At 36.1% G+C, this 20,014-nt stretch overlaps 1 protein-coding gene across 2 annotated transcripts in view; it reads left to right on the plus strand.

The window, feature by feature from the left end:
- Gucy1a2 (guanylate cyclase 1, soluble, alpha 2) overlaps nucleotides 1–20,014 on the plus strand; it is a 373,443-nt gene that overhangs the window by 320,148 nt on the left and 33,281 nt on the right. For both annotated transcript variants that reach the window (NM_001033322.2, XM_011242361.2), the window contains one exon: nucleotides 12,862–13,016. In NM_001033322.2, coding sequence (NP_001028494.1) covers nucleotides 12,862–13,016 — 155 coding nt within the window. The remainder of the gene's footprint in view (nucleotides 1–12,861; nucleotides 13,017–20,014) is intronic.

A 20,014-nucleotide genomic window follows, 5' to 3' on the forward strand; every position in this document is an offset into this window, starting at 1 on the left:
CTTTTCATCTCAGCTCCAAACTTTGTCTCTATAACTCCTTCCATGGGTATTTTGTTTGCTATTCTAAGAAGGAATGAAGTATGCACGCGTTGTTTTTTCTTCTTCTTGATTTCTTGTGTTTTGCAAATTGTACCTTGGGTATTCTAAGTTTCTGGACTAATATTCACTTATCAGTGAGTGAATATCAAATGAGTTCTTTTGTGATTGGGTTATCTCACTCAGGAAGATATCCTCCAGATACATCCATTTGCCTAAGAATTTCATAAATTTGTTGTTTTTAATAGCTGACTAGTACTCCATTGTGTAAATGTACCACATTTTCTGTATCTATTCCTCTGTTGAGGGATATCTTGGATCTTTCCAGCTTCTGGCTATTATAAATAAGACTGCTATGAACATAGTGGAGCATGTGTCCTTATTTACCAGTTGGAATATCTTCTGGGTATATGCCCAGGAGAGGTATTGCGGGATCTTCCTGTAGTACTATGTCCAATTTTCTGAGGACCCTCCAGACTGATTTCCAGAGTGGTTGTACAAGCTTGTAATTCCACCAGCAATGGAGGAGTGTTTCTCTTTCTCCACATCCTCACCAGCATCTGCAGTCACCTGAATTTTTATCTTAGCCATTCTGACATGTGTGAAGTAGAATCTCAGGGTTGTTTTGATTTGCATCTCCCTTATGATTAAGTATGTTGAACATTTTTTCAGGTGCTTCGCAGCCAATCAGTATTCTTCAGTTGACACTTCTTTGTTTAGCTCTGTACCCCATTTTTAATGGGGTTATTTGAATTTCTGGAGTTCAGCTTCTTGAGCTCTTTGTATATATTGGATATTAGTACCCTATCTGATTTAGGATTGGTAGAAATCCTTTCGCAATCTGTTGGTGGCCTTTTTGTCTTATTAACAGTATTTTTTCCTTACAGAAGCTTTTCAATTTTATGAGGTCCCGTTTGTCCATATTTTTTTTTCTAGACAGGGTTTCTCTGTATAGCCCTGGCTGTCCTGGAACTCACTTTGTAGACCAGGCTGGCCTCGAACTCAGAAATCTTCCTGTGTCTGCCTCCCAAGGGCTGGGATTAAAGGCATGTGCCACCACCGACCGTCTCCAATTGTCCATTCTTGATCTTAGAGCACAAGCCATTGCTGTTTCATTTAGGAATTTTTCCAATTTGTATCCCCTTGATCTCTTTTTGTTGTCTAATTGCTCTCGAAAGGACTTCAAGTACTATATTGTATAGGTAGGGAGAAAGTGGGCATCCTTGTCTAGTCCCTGATTTTAGTGGGATTGCTTCCAGTTTCTCTCCATTTACTTTGATGTAGGCTACTGGTTTGCTGTTTATTGCTTTTATTATGTTTAGGTATGGGCCTTGAATTCCTGAACTTTGCATGACTTTTATCATGGATGGGTGGTGGATTTTGTCAAATGCTTTCTCAGCATCTAATGAGATGATCATGTCATTTTTGTTTTGAGTTTATTAAATAGTGAATTACATTGATGGATTTCCATATATTCAACCATCCCTGCATCCCTGGACTGAATCCTACTTGGTCATGATGGATGATCATTTTGGATCATGTTCTTGGATTTGGTTAGCAGGAATTATATTGAATATTTTTGCATCAATATTCATAAGAGAAATTGGTCTGAATTTCTCTTACTTTGTTGGATCTTTGTGTAGTTTAGGTGTCAGAGTAATTGTGGCTTCATAGAATGAACTGGGTAGAGTACCTTGTGTATGTATTTTGTGGAATAGTTTGAGGAGAATTAGGATTAGGTCTTCTTTGAAGGTCTGATAGAACTCTGTACTAAACCCATCTGGTCCGGGGCTGTTTTTGGTTGGGAGACTATTAATGACTGCTTTTTATCTTTAGGGGAAATGTGACTGTTTAGATTGTTAATCTGATCCTGATTTAATTTTGGTACTTGGTATCTGTCTAGAAAATTGTTCATTTCATTCAGATTTTTCAAGTTTTGTTGAGTATAGCCTTTTGTAGTAGGATATGATGAGATTTTGGATTTCCTCAGGTTCTGTTGTTATATCTCCTTTTTCATTTCTGATTTTGTTAATTATGATACTGTCCCTGTGCCCTCTAGTTAGTCTGGCTAAGGGTTTATTTATCTTGTTGATTTTCTCAAAGAACCAGCTCCTGATTTGGTTAATCCTTTGAATAGTTCTTTTTGTTTCCACTTGGTTAATTTCAGCCCTAAGTTTGATTATTTGCTGCCATCTATTCCTCTTGGGTAAATATGTTTCCTTTCCTTCTAGAGCTTCTAGGTGTTCTGTCAAGTTGCTAGTGTATGCTCTCTCTAGTTTCTTTTTGGAGGCACTCAGGGCTATGACTTTTCCTCTTAGGACTGCTTTCATTGTTTCCCATAAGCTTGGGTATGTTGTGGCTTAGCTTGGGTATGTTGTGGCTTCCTTTTCATTAAACTCTAAAAAGTCTTTAATTTCTTTCTTTATTTCTTCCTTGAACAATGTATCATTGAGGAGAGTGTTGTTCAGTTTACATATGAATGTTAGATTTCTATTATTTATGCTGTTATTGAAGAGCAGCCTTTGTCTGTGGTAATCTGATAGGATGCATGCGATAATTTCAATATTTTTGTATCTGTTGAGGGGTGTTTTGCGACCCTATAATATGGTTAATTTTGGAGGAGTTACCATGAATTGCTGAGAAGAATGTTTATCCTTTTGTTGTAGGATAAAATGTTCTGTAGATATCTGTTAGATCCATTTGTTTCATAACTTCTGTTAGTGTCTATGTGTCTCTGTTTAGTTTCTGTTTCCAGGATCTGTCCATTGGTGAGAGTGGGTTTTTGAAGTCTCCCACTATTATTGTGTGAGGTGCAATGTGTGTTTTGAGCTTTACTATAGTTTATTTAATGAATGTGGCTTCCCTTGTATTTGGAGCACAGATATTCAGAATTCAGAGTTGATCTTGGAAGATTTTACCTTTGATGAGTATGAAGTGCCCCTCCTTGTCTTATTTGACAAGTTGGGGGTGGAAGTCAATTTTATTCAATATTAGAATGGCTACTCCAGCTTGTTTCTCCAGACCATTTGCTTGGAAAATTGTTTTCCAGGCTTTCACTTTGAGGTAGTGTCTGTCATTTTCCCTGAGGTGGGTTTCTCTAAGCAGCAAAATGTTGGGCCCTGTTTGTGTAGTCTATGTCTTTTTATTGGGGAATTGAGTCCATTGATGTTAAGAGAAATTAAAGAAAAGTAATTGTTTCTTCCTGTTATTTTTGTTGTTAAAGTTGGGATTCTGTTCTTGTGCCTGTCTTCTTTTAAGTTTGTTGAAGGATTACTTTCTTGCTTTCTCTAGGGTGTAGTTTCTGTCCTTGTGTTGGTGTTTTCCCTTTATTACCATTTGAAGGGCAGGATTCATGGAATTATATTGTCTGAATTTGGTTTTATCATGGAATACTTTGGTTTCTCCATTTAGAGCAATTGAGAGTTTTGCTGGGTATAGTATCCGGGGCTAGCATTTGTGTTCTCTTAGGGTCTGTATAACATCTGTCCAGGATCTTCTGGCTTTCATAGTTTTTGGTGAGAAATCTGGATTTAATTCTAATAGGCTTGCCTTTATATGTTACTTGACCTTTTTCCCTTACTGCTTTTAATATTCTATCTTTATTTAATGCATTTGTTGTTCTGATTATTACGTCTCAGGAGGAATTTTTTTTTTCTGGTCCAGTCTATTTGGTGTTCTGTAGTCTTCTTGCATGTTCATTGTCATCTCTTTCTTTAGGTTTGGGAAGTTTTCTTCTATAATTTTGTTGAAGATATTTGCTGATCCTTTACATTGAAAATCTTCATTCTCACGTACTCCTATTATCCGTAGGTTTGGTCTTCTCATTGTGTCATGGATTTCTTGGATGTTTTGAGTTAGGATCATTTTGCATTTTCTTTGATTGTTGTGTCCATGTTCTCTATGAAACCTTCTACATCTGAGATTCTCTCTTCTACCTCCTGTAATCTGTTGCTGATGCTCACTCTATGTTTCCTGATTTCTTTCCTTGAGATTCTGTCTCCAGAGTTGTCTCCCTCTGTTTTTTCTTTATTGTTTCTACTTCTGTTTTTAGATCTTGGATGGTTTTGTTCAATTCCATCACCTGTTTGGTTGTGTTTTCCTGTAATTCTTTAAGCGATTTTTGTGCTTCTTCTTTAAGGCTTTCTACATCTTTTGCTGTGTTCTCCTGTATTTCTTTAAGTTTGTTATTAATTTCTTTCTTAAAAAACTCTACCAGCATCATGAGATACGATTTTACATCCAAATCTTGCTTTTCAGGTGTGTTGGGGTCTCCAGGACTCACTGAGGTGGGAGTTCTGGGTTCTGATGATGGTGAGCGGTCTTGCTTTCTGTTAGTAAGATTCTTATGTTTGCCTTTCACCATCTGGTAATCTCTGGTGTTTATTGTTGTAGCTGTCTATGACTGGAGTTTGTTCCTCTTGTTAGCCTCTGTCAGCAGTCCTGGCAGTCCAACACTCTCCTGACTCTCAGTGGTTACAGTACTCTCTGCAGGCAAGCTCTCCTCTTGCAGGGAAGGTGCACAGAGGTCTGGCGATCAGATATGTTTCCTGGCTGAAGATGAAGGTCCAAATCTGGGCCTGTCCCAGAAGCTATGTTGCTTCTGCAGTCTGCACGCTCACCTGCACAGACTTGACTTTGAGGGACCTGGGATACAAGATGGCTCTCTGTCCTTTAACAATTTAAAGGAGAATGATTTTGATGTATCTTTTCTTTAAAAAGGCAATAACTAATGACACTGATAATTCATATTATTCAAGAGAATAATGGAAAAATAAATGAAATATCTGCCTCCTGTAGTCTAAATAATAATGCTTTTATTAAATTTATTTATTCACTATACAATGCAATATCAACCCTTTCTCTCCTCCCCAGATCACAAGATTTTCTTTGGTTAAGTTATTTCAGGCTGTGGCACTGTGGATTTAGAATTCCTCAGTGGATTTTTTTAGATTTCTGAATATGTGCCCATCTTATTGTTTTTCAACAGAATTTCAGAGTCTACCACTGCCTATATACCCTGTTTAAATACACACACACACACACACACACACAAACTCATAAGGATGAACATATATATACTCACACATATACATGCACACTCACAAACACACACATGAAGTCAAATAACAGAGGATAATAATCTATGACAAGACAATGCTGGGAGTAGGGAAACATTAAATCAGGAAAGAATTTTAATAGAGGACATAGGAGGTGCCTACTGAAGGTTAGTAGACTGAGCCAGGAACTGTGAAGAATTTTAAAGTAGAGAGAAAAGTAAAAGCAAAAGTCATAGTATATAAAATAGCCCAGAAATGTGAAATCTCTTATTAAATTAGAAAACAAGGCACATAGTTTATTAGAAATAGCAGTCTATAATTGTGGGAGGAACATCAGATGGACCATGACATCTGTGAGGATTTGGAATTTTAAAAACTGAATTTATTGCAAAAGTATCTGGATGATTTTTTTTTCTATCTAAGTAAAGAACTTTGAGGAGAAACATGTGCCAAAGAATGTTGTATAAAGAACCTCTGGAGCTGTGGACTGGAGGTCTAAAGGAGAAACAAACTAGGGATACATAAGGTAGAAATACAAGAAAAGCAAACCACCTCAGACTAAAGTACCTATGAGTATAGGTGAGGAAATTAATTCTTGGGAAAATTCCCCTAGGACATGATTGATAGGACACTTTGTGCATCATTTCAACAAACATAGCTGACTTTCTGAAACTTGATTTTACTTTATTTAAAAAAGAAATCTGTTATTTTTTTCTCCATAAGTGATTATACATTTTTTCCTATTTGTTGAATTCTTTGTAATTCACTGAACTCATTGAATCAGGAAAATCATCAGAGTCTCAAGAATATCTGTGGATTTCTTCCAAGATCAAGAAATTAATATCATCTGTTGAACTCATGCCATTGCAGCATGTTCTTATCTTGCAGTTCTGGGAAAATGCCAAAAGCTGGATTATGGTTGACAGCCAGTGAGCTTGGCATAGAGACAGAGTAGGGAGCTATCAAGACTGGTTGGCTTTCACAGAATAGCTCTTGATCTTGGTCTCCTGCCATGATGTGTACCTGACTGTTAATGACATATGTTTGTTCTCAATAACAACATCCTTATTTTCTTTGTCTGAACCAGTCTCTGAGTAGAACAAAACTCTGGTCCTGACAGCCTATCAACATTGTCTCTGCTTTTCTATACCTCCTGCTTCTATTCTTATACACCACTATCTATGCTCCATTTTCCTCTGATTTAACTCCAAGTTTGTCTGCTAAAATTTCAACAATTGATCCATTATGGGTTCCTCTTCTTTCATCTATCTATCTATCTATCTATCTATCTATCTATCTATCTATCTATCATCTATCTATCTATCATCTATCTCTGATTCTCTTAATTATTTCTGTTCTAAAGTTATCCATCCAGCTCTTTATTTTCTTGAAAACTACATACTCTTTAATAGATCTACCATAGTAGCCATGGTTTCTAGAACCAAAACCAATCTATATCTTCCATTCAAGATTAATTTTCCTACCAATCTCAGCCTACCTATGCACTGCTTCTTTCTCTTTTGACTCTCTCACTCTAATTCATGACACCCAACAAACTACAGCAGAGTTTGGGGCATCTTTCTTCATAGCACTTTTTTTTTGTACTTGATCTAGTTAGTCACTTAAACCTCTCAATCTACTGCCTACACCTTTCTTTAATCAGTCACCTTCCTGTTATAATTATCAATAATATCTGTTTTAGTTTGTCTCTCTTGTTTAACTTCATTTCATATATTTCTCTACTGATAATTAATCACTTTTACAAAATATTTTGGTTCTATAGATGATTCAATATTTCTACAACAAAAATATGATTTATTTATGCACTACTTAAGGTTTGGTTGCATCCCTACTACATAAAAATTTATTAATTGGCTCTGCCCCCCCCCCAGCATTGTGAAAATCTGCAATGTTAGACCAGGTAGACATAGAAAAATCCAAATTCTCAATGGCTCTAAGAATGATTTCAAAAGCACCTATCATGCTGCAATATGTGTAGTCTACCATGTATATACTGAAAATAAAGCAATGATGATGCATAAAATATTTTCAATGTCCCCCAACTACTAAGTTTATACTTTTCTGTGTAGGTGTATTTAAAAAGAAAAACAAAGGAATACTGAGTCTACTGGTGCCAGTATAATATTTACTAGGGATTCAGATATTTAATTAAGCATGAACAAATCAACTAGCTCTTAATATTATGAAGTAGATTTTACACTGTCTGTTTGTCTATGAAGTAATGAAATATTATCACCTCCTATTGAAAGAAGCATTCTTTTTATTAGTATTGTGACAAACATAACTACATATTCAAGAATGTTTCTCTATGTTATAAAGTGATACTTGCCCATAGCTTGAGTTTTATTTTGATGCTACTCTTAGATAAATCAAAACAAATTTAAATGTGAAGAATATAGACTCCTGGTGACCAGGAACACAAGGACATTAAAGGCACTTCTCTGTCTTGCCAGATTTTCAACACATTAGGCAGGTGACTCCAGGGAATGAGATAGGGCTGAGCAGGATAATGATAATTATGTCAGAAGGAATTTCTTGTAATTAAGTTGTAATAAATAAATCAATTTTATAGGTGTGCTTATGTGGCTACATTAAAATGAACACAAAATAACAAATCTGACGTGATTTTTATTCCGTTTGACCTGAAAAATAGGAGGGTTTGGTCTCTTCAGTGTTCAGAATGAATTCTGGTGATGGCAAATTCTATATGCCATAGCTGTGTTAAGACTGCTGGCATAACTAGGACCCACTATCTGTCCTGGACACTCTCTGTTGTGTTCCAGGTCCCAGTGTCCAGTTCTGAAACAAATGCAAGCAATCTGCTCAGATGATTCCATGGTGCAAGTTCAGTGGCCCTATACAATTATTGCACCTGAGTTAGCTTGTTGCCTCTCTTCAGGTCAAAAGACCTGAAGTTAGTCTGCAGATGATTTTGACTTAGTAGAGTTAGTAGAATAGCAAGAACGCAATGGAGACTACTTTAGAGACATGTCTGGAAAATATGCTTTATTAAATTATTTGTTCACGATATTCTCTTTTAAAGAGGAATGTTTGATAAGTACAAAATAATTTTTAAATTTCTTATTTAGAATACATATATTCAAATATTTTTAAATGGTTTAAAAGTATATTTAGTGTAAGTAACTGGAAACTACTATGTTAAAAATTACCTAATATATCTTTGTAGAAAAATGAGTAAGGCAGTTATTATCTTTGTTTGCCCAGATCACAACATAGAAGAGACAGTACATGAAGAGTATAGTCTATAACCATCAGATGAGAAGAATGCTGAACCCTATTTGTACTAGGGATATTTACATTTCTTATGAAATGTTGAGAATTTGACATACACAAATATATATGTATAATTATATATGTATGTATATATATATATATATACATTAATTAATTTGAATGACTACAGACTGTTGTTCAGCAGATCAAATAATGAATGCTTATGTGTAGAAGGTCCAAAATCCAGTAATTATTCAGACCAGAAGGCTCAACACAAGTTTTCACCTGGTCTTCAGTATACACTGAAATCTCAAAGAAGTATAATTTAATGTCAATGAAGGAAATGGATTTGCTAGCATGTACAAGCAAAGAGAGAGAGCTGCCCTCTTCAATGTCCTGTATATAGCCTTATAGAAGAAACTTTATCCCAGATTAGAAATGTGTCTTTCCATCTCAAAGATACATATTAGAAATCTATCTTCCTACTTCAAAGGATCTACTTAAGCAGGAAATCAACAGCAGGTGTGCCCAGCCATTTTTGAATTTTAGATAATTCCAGATATAATCAAATTGTCAACTAAGAATAGCCATCACAAGTTCAACATTTGTCAAGTTGACATAAAATTATATCACCTTAATGATACAGCATAACATGTTTAATTTCCAAATGAAACAATAACAATATTATAATTACAGTTAATATAGTATAACTATGCCAGAAACAATTGCAAACATACTATATATTTAACCAGGTCATAACTATGCCTAACATGACATGACTATCCCTATTACAACCACAAGTACATTATAAATTTAGAATAGGTAACAATGTTCCTTGAGTGGCATTCTTTTTGTATTTTGAACTTAAATATGATAACCCTGATATTCTTTTAATTGATGTTACATCTCATGATAAAGAAATTGAGGGAAAAAACATAAATATCTGTCCAAGCACATTCTTAGCACAACAGATACCCTCTAGTCACTTATAATCCTTCTTTCTGCAATGGTCACACAGTCTTAGCTGATGTTTATACCTATATTTCCCATTCTGTGTTTCCTCCTTCCTCAAAAAGCACCTTAGCAGGCCTTGGCTCATTCCCTGCAGGAGTGATCCATACTTTCATTGCTTAAGGATCTGTTCTTTGTTTCCCTGCTTGGATTCAGTTGTTCTAGTTTCACATTAACTTTTTCTAGTGGGTCACTAGGAGTGATAGTGAGTGGAACTATTCCCTTTCTCACCTCTTAATTCCTGGATCCAGGGATTCTGTCTATGGGATAAACTATACCTATTGGATCCTGATTCAAATCATATACTATCTTCTTGAGAATCTTGCTGCACTCCTTTAAGGTGCAGCCACCTATTTGTCACTCTGATTGTGACTTCAGAAGCTCATTCTATCCCTCTCTCAAGCAAGCTGTTTCATGATATCCATGGGTCCAATGTCTCAGTTTTCTGACTGTAAAGTTAGTTCCAATATTAGAATCAATACTGTGTGGAAGAACATTACTGTGGATAAGGCATTAGGTAAGTTCATGTATGATGGCTTTGGCAGAAGCATTACACTCAGGAAAGGCAGATCCATAACCAGAATGAGTATACTCTAGTAAAGACAAAGTATTGTAATTTCTATAGAGGAAGTGGCTCAATGTAGTCATCCTCCTACCATGTTGCTGCTTGAATACCTCAGAAATCATGCCATACCTAGGGCTCATTGTTGGTCTCTGATGTTGTCAGATAAGCAGCAGATGTAACAAGATCAGCTTTGGTGAGTCCAAGTCTATGTTGCCAAGTCAATGCATAACCCCCATCTCTGCCTCTATGGCTACTTTGTACATGGGTCCATGGGGCAAAAGAAAGGAATGGTTTGCTAAAAAGGCTGATATCCACATAATGGGGCATCATGTCTACTTGTTTATTAAACTTCTCAGGACACAAATATCTTCACATACTTTGCCCGTTTAGAGATATACCCACATACATCTTTAATAGATTTCATTCTCACCAATTTTCCAATCATGCTTTTACTTATCCCTGACTAAACAGCCAGTCCACTGGCTACAGCCCATGAGTCAGTGAACAATTGCAAATTTAACCATTTCTCCTTCCAAACAAAATGTATGACTGTGTGTACTGTCTGAAATTCTGCACATTGTGAGGATATTTGTTTACTGGTGTCATTTGGGGTTTTCCCACAAAGGGGTATTGCTGCAGCCACTTCTGGTTGGTACCTGTGTAATGTGAAGAACAGTTAGTAAAACAGGCTTCAATCTTCTCTTTCTCAGTCAGCCTATCATAGAGCACATTCCATGAAAATATGGTGCACGTTGGCATTATAACAAAAGTAGAAACCATAGGCATTTAGACAACTTCTTCATGCAATTTGTTTCTATCTACAGGACCTGCTCAGACACTATCACCAGGGGTGTAGTGATTCACAAAAATCTACTGATACTATCTTATTTTATACTACAGGCTTCATGAGAACTGGACTGACATAGCGTTAAGTACAAGTATTGAATTCTGAATAATTATATAGGGCTCTTGCCAAGCTGTTCTTTTCCTTTGGGAGCTGTTAATTGTTATGTTCTAGCCATATTTGAGAGAATGTAAATATAGAATTTTATGAGATCTAGGGTGAAGGTTTTTGTTTGTTTGTTTGTTTTGCCAATTGCAAGAATTTGGCAAGTCAAAATTGGGTTGGATATAATGCATATATTCAAGATATCTTGTTAAAAGTACTTCTCGGTTTTAATTTACAAATATTGATGAGTGATTCAAAGATGGATGAATATGGGATATGTAGTCAAAAATATAATACAACTTATATCTAGATGAAGGAGAAAATGATATTTTTGGCTAGGACCGGAACTCCTTTCATTCATTCTTCTGCTCAAAAATTCATTTTTCCATCCTATAAGCATGTTAAGAATGTTTGAAAAAAAGTGAAACCCATTGCTACATACAGGCACACAAAATGATTTAGAACTTTAATGTTGATGGGATTCTTTTTAAAAGCTGACAAGTGCCATGGATGCAACACAAGCATTTATCCTCTGTGTCTGAGAACATCTTGAGGCACACCATTGGGCCCTTGGAACTTATGGATTGCTTAGTGCTTTATTTGTAGTTTTCATAATGGTTTGAATTTTTCACACAAACCAGTGATTTTTTTATGGCTACTTTGTTTTTTGTTTTGTTTTCCCAAAATGTACTCTTAAGCATTATTGAGTCAAATCTCTTAGACATGTCTCCTGTTGAGGGACTTATTGTTCATACAAAAGAGCCACCCTGCTTGGTAAAATGATCACGAGCACCATCTAATGCCCAAGTGGGGGAAATGTCAAAATCATTAATGGAATTGAGAATTAAAATGTGTGTGCCAGATCTCAGGTGTCCAGATTAATTGAGACTGCTGGTCTTCCTACAGGATCGCCCTTCTCCTCAATTTCTTTCAGCCTTCCCTAATTCAACAACAGGGGTCAGCTGCTTCTGTTCATTGGTTGGTTGCGAATATCTGCATCTGATTCTTTCTGTTGCTTGTTGGGTGTTTTGGAGGGCAGTCACCCCTTTATGTGAGGGCTACATAGCCGCAGTAATAGTGTCGGACCTTGGGACCTCCCCTTGAGCTGGATCCCACTTTAGGCCCATCAGTGAACCTTTTTTTCCTCAGGATCTTCTCCATTTCCATCCCTGTAATTCTTTCATATAGGAACAGTTATGGGTCAGAGTTGTAACTATAGGATTGCAACAGGGAAGAGGTAAGGGATGTGGAAAATTTGGAGGGTGGATTTGGGGGAATAAAATATGGAGTGTAAAAAAATAATCTCTCTCTCTGTAAATACATATACATATATATACATATCATGTGTGCCTAGAGAGATGGCACAGCATTTAAAAGATAATACTGCTATGGAAGCATAAGACCAGATTTCAGTTCCCTGCACTCATATCAGGCAGTTCAAACTACCTCTAACTCCAGCTTCAGGGACTCAACATGTTCTTTGTACTTTCTGGATATCTACATTCATGTGAATGTACTCATCTACACACACACATACAAAGACACACATACACAGACACAGATACCTGCATACAAAATATACATATACATAGTTAAAAGTAAAATATTTTTTAAAGACTATATATTTTGTTCTTATAGTTAATCTATTTTTTTATTCTAAAATGCCCATATTCATTGAACATTGTAACAAGCCAGATATTAGACCCAGAATGATGGGCTAAACTCAGTTTTGTTTTTTGTTGTTATTTCATGGCAGGATTGGAGAGATGACTCAACACTTAAGACCACCATTCCTACAGAGGTCTGGTTCGATATCCAGCACCCTGCCTCACAACTATCTTTAACTTAAGCTCCAAAAAAAAAAAAAAAAAAAAAAATCTGGCCTCTGAACAAACATGTACATAAAAATTTAAAAAATAAAACTTAAAAAGTAATTACATGTCAAATAGGAAAAATTATATATTCTTAGTTTCTTTTTTCTTTTTTAGATGCGGATAGGCATTCACTCAGGCTCTGTGCTGGCTGGTGTGGTCGGAGTACGAATGCCACGATATTGTCTTTTTGGAAACAATGTCACTCTGGCAAGCAAATTTGAATCTGGAAGTCATCCTCGGCGTATCAATGTCAGCCCTACTACTTACCAGTAAGTGTTCTCTGATTTGTCCCTCTTGGCATCTTCATTCACATGATATACTTTGTCATTTGTAAGTCTCTGTCCCTTTTCTTGATTGTGTCACTATTCAAAGGATTATGAGTAGTTTTCAGTCTGAGATAGAGTGACCGTAACATAAACTGTTATTCACACTTCAAGAAAGTGGGTAAGAAAATCTGAGGTGACTGAAAGTTATGTAGGTATGTCATTTTTCACAGTCTTTGTCCCTTTGTGGTGTAACTGCTTAAAAAACATTAGAGCAAATATTAAAGGTATTCAGTCTGCATTGGACTATAAAATCTAATGTATTTAAAATGTTACTCATTGTTTGCAAAAATGGAAGGAATAAGAAAACATAGCCATTTGTTCTTATCATTGAATTAGGAAGAATACAAGTAAGAACCCTGGAACAGAATACACATTATAAAATCCGAACTCTATTCATCTTAAGGTTATTTTTGACAGTGCTACACAATTTTGTCTCCTGAAACCACACTTATTTTGTGCTTAGTAGATGTCACCTTCCATAGTAGACTTTAGATTCTATGCTGGCAGAGACTCTTTTTGGTTCATCTTATCATTATACACCCAGAATTTTGATAAAAAATGTTGAGACATATTGAGTACTCTAACAACATTCATTGAGCAAAAGGATAAATGTTTAATAGCATGGTTCACTTCAGAATAAGTTAGAAAGTCAAGTTTGAAAGTCTTTCATCTTGTCTGACTGAGGCTTTGGCTTTATGCTAGCCATTGACACTTAAGCTTTTTAATTAGGGCCAATATTCTGATGACTTAAATATCCTCTGGAAAACTCTTAAGTAAAAATGAATAACCACTGAAATTTTTAGTTGATATGACTATTTAAAAAATCAGAAAACTGAAAAATAATGATTTAAAAATTGTTCATTCCATATCTTAATAGAGGAAATTTAGCCTTTTAAATAAACATATTTCTAGACTCCTAGAAATGAATGCTAGTGGGTATTGATAGTTAAATATAAGTCAAAAAGAGACTAGGGATATAGGCATATTTTTAGAGACAATTTTTCAAAAATTTAAAAGTTTTTCTATTATAATTCTGGGCATCTAACATTACTTGACATGAGCAAATTGGATGTTTGGAATGTATTTAGCAGAAATCAATGTATACATTTATTATAATCATCCAGTGGATAAGGTAGGGGAAATTTACTGAAAATTTTCCATGTAGATCTATATCTTCTCAGAAACTTCAGTTACAAAAGCAGTGCATTGAAAACACTGTCCAAAGAGAGTTTTTGCACCCTAACCACAGCTGTCTTTGTGTTTAGGGTGTCCGTAATGGAGTCTCTGGAGAACATAATTGAAGCACTAGCTTAATATCATGTTTATTTTACTTATTTTTAAAATAAATGGTAATAAAATATTTAATTTGAAATTACCCCTCCCTTTAACTCTGGTAAATATTCAAATAAGTTTGGTGTATTTCAGGATCCAATTTTTATATATTAATTTTCTAAAGATAAATATTCTTCAAGCAATAATTTTTGTGTTGTTTAATATACAGAAGTATTTTACTATAGTATTATATCAATAAATTTGGCTTCTTTTTAGCAAAATTTCATATTTTTAGAATTTATTCAGCCTAAGCCATATAGTTCTAACTCATTATTAAGCTCTCATATGACCTGTGAAATGTGATATTTATATTATAAAAGAGTGTTTCTCCTTTATTGAGCACAGCTTTTTTTTCTATTTTTTAGTTCTTAAAACTTGTGTTCCTCATGGTATTGTTTCCCTAATCATTTAAAAAGTCAAAGTGCTTTATATGTCATATGATCTGATAATTGCATCTGGGAAGGGTTCCTTCTTCTGAGAACTATCAGATTTGTAATCTTTAAATCACTGACAGAATATGGGAAAAAACATTTGAAGTCAGAGCTCAACCTTTGATTTGCATTCTCACTTTATTTGACATTGGTGAGTCATCTCCTACAGGAATGTTGAGGGTCATTTCCTTTGTGCCTAGAGCCTTTTATTGCTAGCTTTACATGTTGACATCAAAAATTATTGAGTTTTATCTTTGTCCTTGTTGGATGATTTTGTTTTTTAATATAATAAATATATTTGCACTCATCTTTGTTCCCCATCATTCTTATCTACAGAAAAAATATATATTAAAATATTGTCTAGACATCTGGAAATCACAAATAGCTGCTTATATATTGATGGCTTCTGTATACCTTCCATTATTGTAAATAATTAACTTATTATTCTGAACAGAATTGTTTTCTTTATGCAATCTAAAAATGTAGAAACTCTTTATTTACTTTAATATGAAATTTTCCTTAATTTTTAAGCATTTTTTTCTCATTTAATAACTGTCTTAGTTAGGGTTTTAATGCTGTGAGCAGACACCATAACCAAGGCAACTCGTATAAGGACAACTTTTAATTGGGGCTCGCTTACAGGTTCAGAGGTTATGTCCATTATCATCGGGCAGAAATATGGTAGCATTCAGGCAGCCATGGTACAGCTGGAACTTAGAGTTCTACATCTTCAACTGAAAGCTGCTAGCAGAATACTGGCTTCCGGGCAGCTAGAATGACAATGGTCATAAAGCCTACACTCCCAGTGTCACACCTACTCCAACAAGGCCACACCTATTCCAACAGGGCCATAACTTCTAATAATGCCACTCTCTGGACTGAGCATACAGAAACCATCACAACAACTTGTCAATATTTAGGCTTCAGAGTGTCTGGGTGACTTCATTTCCCTCCTGTGTGAAAGACTTCCTTTTTTTTTTTTTTTTTTCCTATTAAAACTAAGCTGCTTCCTCAATTCTGTCTTACCTATAGCACTGTCCGATGGGTCAGAGAAGTCAGTGTATAAGTTTCCAAGCTCAGAGCTAAATGTCTCAGTGAGCATCTTGGCTCTAAAATTTGATGTCTTTGTAAAACTTAGCAAGGAAGTTTCTTTGGGCAAACGTTTTCTCAACTTTAAAATGAATACCTATTTCAAAACTTTTCATTGGGATTTACTGTGGTGCTCATAAATTATGCTCTGATTATTTGGAAACTGACAGACATATTATTGAATGTTTTTCCCATTAGGAAGAATATCATCTTACTCCTTCATCCCATTCTCATGTTTTGCAAATGTTTAAGTATATTCAATAATGTGTACATTGACTTCTTATGGAAATTCTAATGGGGGAAATGAACTTGATAATTTGGCCAAGATAGCAATGACCCCAAACAGAGCTAGCAAAACTTTTAAATGAGTGTTTTACATTTTAAATCTCTTTGAATTTGAGGCATATAAAGATAATGTACTGTTAAAGTTCAAATTGGCAGTACCCAAAGAAGGCAATAAGTTATCCATCCTTATTCACAACTCACAGTCTAATATGAGAGGCATTAGTATTGCCATGAATGTGAAAATATGGCCAGTTGTGTGCTCTCCATACCAGGATGCAAACTGGACTCTGGATTCAAGCCTTGTTACCTCCCAACTTAACTGCAACAGAAGGGAATGAGGTATAGAAGACAGAAATGCCTCATACTTCCTCCTTTATAGTTTTCAATAAACACCTAAGAAGATAATCTTGGTTTAATTTACACATTACTATGAGATTTAGAATCCACACATTGGCAACTTTAAAACATTTCTGCCGAACAATTACGCAGGCTAGTAACTATTTTTAATTGAATAAAACTTTTCTTCTTATGCTTTATTTCATTGTGAGATATATTTTTACTTTTTTGTATGTCCAGGAATGTTGTTTCCAGGAAATAAATTCATTTTGAAGTTGTCTGGCTGACTAGATATGTAAAGTTTCTTTGACCTTATCCTCAAATTGTACATGATCTTGTAATAGTGAAGCAAAAAACAAACAAAACAAAACAAACAAACAAAAACAAAAAATACCACCCCTCCCCCTCCCCCCCAAAAAAACCCCCCCAAAAAAGAAAATCCACAAAGTATAGTTTCTTCTCTTGTACTCAGGTAGAAGAAAGAAAATCTTGGGGTCTTCAGAAGACTTAGAAACACACAAGATGCCCTCTCCCTGTTAAGTCTTCCATTTTAGAAACTGTCATTTTCCACAATACTCTTAAAATATAATTATATAGTCTATGAACCTAGATTGAGTTTGGGGTTTTTCCAGTTAAAATATAAAGACAGAGAAAAATCTCTAAGGGCAATGGCTCAGAGAAACCTCAAGCACAACAGATCAGCAATTGAAAAATTGGGAGTGAAGAACCACATTGGTGCAGCAATCACACAGAGAAGAAGACATTCTTTTGCACAGCAGAGGGGAGCCTGAAAAGCAGAAAAATCCAGTCTCTTCTTGAGGGCTGAGGATTTTAAACTATTGGAAGACTTTTCATAATTTAGGCTGTTCAGTTTGAAGAAAGATGGGATAGTTGATTAACCCAGAAGTGTTGTGTTTCACATCCTGAACAGACCTTGAACTTGTTGAGCCAGCCCATCAGCAGGGGGCCTGCAGTTGGTAGAAAAAAAAATCTAATAAAGCCTTTGTTTTAAGCTGCATGGCTTTTGTCAAAAGTTAGGAGAGTGAGGAAGAAGCCAGTGGTCTTGGAAATTTGTCACCTGGGTGAGGCTCTTCTCCTTATCTGCCCACCAAGGAATTTGTCTAGTACTTAGTCTCTGAATAGTGCTGAATGTCATGATAACTTCAAATGAATTCCTTAGGGAAAAGATACCCAGAAAACAGCAGAGTGAACATTTGGGTTTATCTTTATCCTTTCCTGGAGTATAATTTTTTATTGAAAAATCAGGAAAGTTGAGGTAAAATTCTCCAATGCTGCCAAAAGTACAAGTCCTGAGAGGCATTGGTCATTTGTAATTTGTCTTGTGATTATGTTTGGATTTACTCACACAAACATTTCTTATGATACTATGTTAATATAAAGATTAAATTGATATCTCCCCACGTAGGGAACATCTAGTCCAGCAGAAACTGCTGCTGCAAGATCCCTTTGGGGTATCTTCTCTCATGAGGATATTTTGGGTGCTGACTCAACCTATCTTATCCATAAGGTCCTTCAGCTGTGGCAGGCTGGGAGGGTGTCACTGGGTGCCCACTAAGTGCTTGAGAGAGAAGTGGTATGAGCTCAGCAATGCTGCTGTAATTTTATGGTTACCAAGACTAGGATCATACCCATAGGCTGCTCTCTCGTAGCTCTTGCTGAAAGGTATCAGGAGAGGTTTCAGAGTACAGCAGTGTGAACATAGAAACCACTTCCAAAGTTTCAACTGTCGTATCATTTAACTCAACTGTAACTTTCTGGTAATGAGGCTCACAGTTTAGGACTGAATCAGTAATATCAACACCACTTTGGTGTTAGATCTTTGAATATATCAAAGTTCTGTTTTGGAGTTTGCTTCTATCTGAGCTGCCTGTGGCTGGTTCATTACCACATCACACTTGAATAGAAAGAAAGTTGCAAAGATACTGTTCATTTTTTTCAGTGCTTTGACATGAAAGAGAGGGATCAAATCAAACTAGCAAGAAATGACCACTACAAAAACTAATTCATAAATTTTGTGAAGACACAAGACACACACAAACACACACACACACACACACACACACACACACACACACACACACACAAGTAACTGCCAGCGGCCACACTAACTGGGTTCCTGAGTGGGAGGCTGGAGCCGTATGTAAGGAAACAGCGAGAGAAATAATGGAGGCCAAGACACATTTCTGTTCAAGACCCCAAAGTTCACTAAGAATCTGTGTTTATAAAGAGGGGAGGCCCATCCCCATCTATCCATTCTTGGTGCCTGTCACCAGCCTTTAGGTGATCTGCCAGATGCTGTCTCCAGAAAATCTCAAGGGCCTCTCAGCAGGTAGCAGTGTCTTGGAGAAGAGCGGTGTCAGGTGACAGAACAATAGAGCCATCTAAGTCAGAAGGTTCCACCCCAAGTGGTCTTATACTCAGGGGCAGTGAGGTCTGAATCAGCCTGCTTCAAAGCTGGGGGAGGCTCCAATTCCTCCCTAAATATTTAATAAAAATTAGCTGGACTGGGGCATAACATTTATTTATGCTCCATAGTCCTGCCTGGGAATTATGGTGGCTGGCGGCCGCACCTGTTTTGGGGACTCAGATTTTTCCATGAACTATTCTTATCCGTCAAGGAGAATATATGGACCTTGTTTGTGTTTATTTTGCACAAACATGGCTCTGTGGTGTATTATTAATAAATCATGGCCTCTTGGCATATACCTCTGTCTTAGATTGATATAGTTCAGAAATCTGGTTGCCCGACATTGGCTAACTGGCCCTCATAGTACACCTTATTCCCAAATCAGACCAAAGCCACAATATATACAAAACAACAAACAAACAAACAAAACAGGTGTGGTGGTGCATGCCTTTAATCCCAGCACTTGGGAGGCAGAGGCAGGTGGATTTCTGAATTCGAGGCCAGCCTGGTCTACAAAGTAAGGTCCAGGAGGGCTATACAAAGAAACCCTGTCTCAAAAAACAAAAACAAAGAAACAAAAAATTATGCTTCTTCATATCGATGAATTTCTGCCACCTGTGCTTGCTGGAGGAGAGGCTGCATGTTTGCTGTAGACAGGCTGTATGGCATTGACTGATCTGCTTGGAAAAACAAAGTCTAGACAGTTGAAAAACAACAAGATAAAAGCTTCTTTGGGGAAGTCCAGGTACTCTATTCAGTTGCAAATTAGCAATGATCAGGTTCAAACTCTGGCATCCTGGTGTAGGAGAGGTGGCTTTGAGAATCAACAGAAAGGCTGTTTCTCATGTAAATTCCAACTTAACTTTACTAGCTAATAAAGATTTTTAGCTATATTCATAATAGGAATATCTAATATTGGAATTATTACTACACCAGTCCAAGATTGAGTTAGAATAACTGGTGGACATTAAAGGAAAGAGAAGAATCATTATAACTCCTACTTATGACTAATTTTTTTTTAAGTCAGATTCCACGGCCTC

The sequence above is a fragment of the Mus musculus genome, chromosome 9, assembly GCF_000001635.26.
Source record: "Mus musculus strain C57BL/6J chromosome 9, GRCm38.p6 C57BL/6J".
Classification (NCBI taxonomy): domain Eukaryota; kingdom Metazoa; phylum Chordata; class Mammalia; order Rodentia; family Muridae; genus Mus; species Mus musculus.